Genomic DNA, 5,199 nt, shown 5'->3' on the forward strand with positions numbered 1-5,199 from the left:
AAAAAAAAAAAAAAAAAAAAAGCAAAAGTGCAAATGGCTGCATCAGGTAACACGTCAAAAGATACTATAAAAAAGTTTGAATGATTGCATCAGGTAACACGAAAAAAGAGCAACATTATACATAAGTTCAAATGGTTGCATCAGGTAATGAAAAAAAAATCTACGTAATTCCAGCCAAAACAGCAGCTTGTAATTATAACATTATGATTCCCGAAAAATACAGATAGCAATAGACAGAAATTCATCCACATACTTGGGAAGACGTGCAAAGAGAAGGTTTGTTAACACGTCAAGCATAACTTGAAACTGACGAGAAGTCATTGTTGCTGTTATATTTTCAGAAGTGAAAGTGAGCTCTTTTAACGGCTTCACCTACAACAAGATCATTCAAAAACACATTAAGGTTTGTTTAAAGTTTTACAGTATATTTCTATCTTATATTGTAACTTTCCAAATACCAATGAAAAGTTCGGTTTCCCTTGCAACAAAATAGTATCGACAAAAATTAAATGCACGTCTAACAAACTTATGCAGCATAATTCCATGATAAAGATGTAGCCACGGTAAAGAATGCTCTTCTACATGTAGAAACTGAATGTTCCTCATCATGCGTGGAGATGCTATTAAAAAGATAACTAAGGTAGTGCAAGAGAAACAACAAACCTTTAACTCTGGAGTGCCACCCTTGTGCCTTGTGTATCGGAAGTACATGTCACAGGGCATAAAAACTCTTTCAAGCAAAGCTCCAGTTCGCTTTACTTTAGGAGAACTTAGAATTTTTGGGAGCCACTGCAATCCAGCCCCTGGATCAACATCAGTTGGTGCAACATGAGCCTGAACATGCTCTAACATCACCGACAACTCCATCCGTTTCCATGTCATTTGAGGTTCACACTCTGTAATCTGCACATTCCCAGTACCAAGAGCCTGCTCGATCATGTCATGGCCCACTTGGAGGACTGAATGGAATGATCGCGCTAAAACACGCCCACTAGCAGCAGCAAGCAAAAACCTACCCTGTTTCAGCATTAGAAACAATATGGATCATCACTAAAACATCTTTGCATTTGACGGAAGCAACAAAATATATTGTTATTTTTTTAAATATAGGAAAGTATATTTCATTGATATGATTAAATAAAGAAAAGGGGAGAAGACACCTCATTTAAATACTATACAAGTAAAACCTGAAATTCAATCCAAAGGAAATGGGAGAGAATTGTAAGATGTTAAACATGGATTAAAAAGAAAAATTCTGCTTCCAATCTGCTCGAGTTTTTGGGTGAAATGGTGATTTAAGGGTAGGGGATCCTATGTTCAAACCCATGTCATGTTATTTCCTCTCCAATAATATTGATTTCCACTTGTTAAGCCTTAAGCTCACAAGTGAAGGGAAGTGAAATATTGGTAAAAGATTAAATTTACTATTATCCATCAACTTAAGCTTTTGGGTGAAGGGGTGATTTAACACAAGAAAAACTTCTTATTTCACACGATCAAACTATTTAGCCAAAGGAATAAAAGGATTAAAAATTCTATTATATTTTTTTTATAAGCAACAGAAAACCTTTCATTCCACAAGATCAAAAAAGAACAGCATAACGGGCCAAGGGACAATAAATCCCTTCCCCTACAAAAAATATTCCATTCTGTTTCAGATAATATACGATAATATGATTGACTGCTAACTAAAAACAAGTGCGAGTAAAGCAGTTTGTGAAACGTTCTGATGTTGTACATAAACTAGTTTTCCAGAACTTTTCATTCTGGTAATGGAGTGATGACGATAAAAGAGCACAGAGAAATATAAAAAGAACGGAAGGCCAATACATGCATTGGATTCTAATTGTACAGCACTTTGAAGCTCGAATGCATTTTCCAAGGGTTAAATTACAACCTTCATCCTTTTTCCATATAACATACAATGGACAAGTAAGATCTTAAATGGCCTTTTCACCCTCACGCCTTTCACCCATAAAAAAAAAAAGGTCTTATTATAGATATATATCTTCCTGGTGAATAATATCCATATAGTTGTACTTGAGCATTACATGCAAAAGAAAAATAATCAAACAACTTTTATCAAGAATTGTCTACAGAAAAAGCATTAATCAATGGAAGGAATGGGAATAATATTATTTAGCAGGATATTGGTTGCATGATTCAACAATTACTCGCAATAAAATATATAGAAAAGGCAAGATGTAGAAGCCGTTGTGAACTTAATGCTCATAAAGAAGTTAGGGACTCTAGTTTATCTTACATTAGCTTCTTCCGAGTGTAGATTGAATTGTGGCCCCACTACATTCACCTGGAAGAGTCGAGTCCCTTCATCCTCTTCGTCATCTAACTTCCCATTTTTTCCTGAAAAAAAAAAAAAAAGAAAAGAAAACTGATGCCTCTTAGCCCACAAGAAATTTGTCACCTAATAACTCAAGTCAACTTTTTTCCAATATGACCCCACATATCCAAGACACATGCTTCAATCACTGCAAGGTTCATCATCAAGGTAGAACTATAATGCCATCAACTTTTTTATAAGAACTATAATGCTACTATTCGGCTATAAAAAAAGCCACTGTTTCTGCTATAAATGAATGCTCAAGATGTACCAGGTGCAGGAGATAATTTCTCCCTTTTATCTGCAGATGATAAGTTCTCTCTTTTAACGCAAGGCATGGTAGCTGGTTGTAATTCCAAAGTCTCTGGCTGTGATGTGGAAGAGGTAACTGTACCATCATTGTTAGGGGGCTTGGAGATCCCACCATCTTCACACACTGGAGTTTTATCATGCGACTCGTTCTCCTCAAGTAGTTTCCTCTGAGCATATTGTCTTGAAGGGGAAGGCTTCGGAGGTTGAAATGCCTTGGATAGACCACCAACAAAAGACCAAACAGCATCTCTGTTCTCAATTGTCCATAATAGTTTGAGTCCATAAACAAAAATACGTTGGCAATTATCAGCTACTACCACACTGTATCCATCATCATCACTTGGATCAGTTCGTGTATGCTCATCACTCTCACTCCCATTTTCAAAGTCAGACCTTACATATGTCATCTCAAGGTTTCTTCTTCCAGCCTCTTGCCAAGCTAATAACCTAGCAGGGTCAGCCTTTGGAGTCTGCCGCCTAATTGTGAAATAATCAGACAACAAAAGGAATCCATCATCACGATGCTTTTCAGTTGAACTACTCGTATTGTTGCCTTTCTCCACAGGGACTTTATCCATGGAAGCAGACTGCGTATGTTTTCTGGTCATTTGAACTGCTTTTGCAACACTGCTGCATTTTTCTTTATTTATAAAAGCCTTTGGCATATGAAGATCAAGTCCTTGGTAGACGAGATCAAGGGTATCCCGCTTGCATTCAAATGTATATTTTTGCTTTCCCCGACTGTAACCAATTTCATATTTCAGCTTCGCCATACTAAAAGTCAGTCCTTTTGCTGGATCGTCATCATCTAATGGCACATGTCTTATCTCAGGAGTAGTAGCATCAATTCTCAACATAAACTCAGTCATTACTTTGTCCATTGCCAAATTACCAGATCTTACAGCCCTAGGCACACCAAAACGGGTCCATCTAGAGAAGGTGCGGAGTTTGTGAGGGGGTATGTAATTCAAATTCCAGAACTTAACAATCCAAGCAAGATCATGAGCTCCAAAATTCAGTCTTGTAGAACACTCAGTAGTTTTGTCAATATTATCAAACAATTGTTTCTCATCCAAAGGAAAAGGGGGTCTAAGAGAAAAATTCCACCGGAGTGAGAGAGATGTTGATCTAAATGGATCATAAACTTTTTCACGAGGTTTTCCTTCAATGGGAAGTGCATGTAGATAATGGTTCAATGGTGTTCCAGACTCACATTCCCAGTCCATATTTACTTCAAGGATGAAAACTGGTGCTTCCAGTAACGCAGCAGAAATGCCTTGAGGAAGTTTTAGACCACGAGTATTAGCCATACTCACCAAACTGCTGGTTACAATCTTAAAATCCTTAGCAGAAACAAAGACGCGACCATCTGACTGCTGGATCTCCATTTCACCAGATAATATTTGAAGTTTATCAAGCTTTTCATAAGGATCGGTAGTTGCAAGAAAATTCCACCGTGTCTCAGAAAAGCAGAAAGTGATATTTCCATGAATGTAGTACCTCATATCATCCCACCATGGTAAGCTCTTCTCTTTTTTTGGAGGCTGAATAAGTGGACCGGGATTCCTAACACTAAGATTAGCCCTTCGTAAGGCCACAGTGAAAGCATAACTGATATCAGCAAAAGCTGGTTCATATCCCACTCCAAAAGATAGCTCTACTTTTTTAAAATGTATGGGCAAGTTTGAATATGTCTTCATAGCAGGAGTTGTACCACTAGCAGAGCGTAGCATCCGCACCTTTCTCCATTTCCCAACGTACACATCTTGGTGTATTTGAGGTTGAAAACTCGTAGCCTAGTTGAAAATCGAAATATAGTCACAATCACATGAAACAAATACATGAATTTTAGATGAAAGGAGCATATGACTGCTACATGTAGAATGTTACAAGGCCAGGTGACTGGAAAAGATAAGCTGTAGACAAATGTAGGGCAGAGATTCTTGGGGTTCAGTAATCATGATAAAATTAAAAGTCTGAATACCCTATTGACATGTTCCTTTTATTGTACATAGTTTTCCCATTTCTGGGATAGCCATAAAAAATAAATAATAAAAAGTGCTAGTATGTTAACCAACCATTCAAAGGGAGAGGACCCTCTAAAAAAAGAATAAGTTTTATGTTAAACTATTTTGCTTGCAAGTATTCAAGAAAGCCCTGGTTTTCATTTCCCTATATAGAATCCATCATAGGGAAAGGGTCCTTGTTCTGTTTTGGTTCCCAAACTTTCAAACATTGATAAAATACAGCATAGGGAAAGGGGCATCTCAAAATCACATCTCCAGCATACTGGTCTGCGCACTCTGGGCACAAGCAACAGCAGCTGGGACGAAGGTACATGTCAGAAAACCTAGCATAGGTATATTTGTCCCTGCTCCAGAATAAACTTTCATTTTTTCCAAATACCATATTTTGAGGATGGAAGAACTATACACACATTAGTTAAAGGAATTACGCTTATCAAACTTCCAACTCTGGCATCTCTATGATGAACAAACATACCAGCCTGCTGCTCTCTCACCTTACCCCCCCCCCCCCCCCCCCCC

General features: G+C 37.7%; 1 protein-coding gene across 2 annotated transcripts in view; it reads right to left on the reverse strand.

The window, feature by feature from the left end:
• LOC111492088 (protein SABRE-like) overlaps nt 1-5,199 on the reverse strand; it is a 22,834-nt gene that overhangs the window by 8,120 nt on the left and 9,515 nt on the right. For both annotated transcript variants that reach the window (XR_002719816.1, XM_023141273.1), the window contains exons 10-13: nt 2,613-4,449; nt 2,264-2,364; nt 664-1,017; nt 254-372 (exon numbers count right to left, since the gene is read on the reverse strand). Coding sequence is in view for 1 of the 2 variants with exons in the window: in XM_023141273.1 (XP_022997041.1) it covers nt 254-372; nt 664-1,017; nt 2,264-2,364; nt 2,613-4,449 (2,411 nt within the window). In the remaining variant the exon portion in view is untranslated. The remainder of the gene's footprint in view (nt 1-253; nt 373-663; nt 1,018-2,263; nt 2,365-2,612; nt 4,450-5,199) is intronic.

This window comes from Cucurbita maxima, unplaced genomic scaffold (assembly GCF_002738345.1).
Source record: "Cucurbita maxima cultivar Rimu unplaced genomic scaffold, Cmax_1.0 Cma_Scf00017, whole genome shotgun sequence".
Lineage (NCBI taxonomy): Eukaryota > Viridiplantae > Streptophyta > Magnoliopsida > Cucurbitales > Cucurbitaceae > Cucurbita > Cucurbita maxima.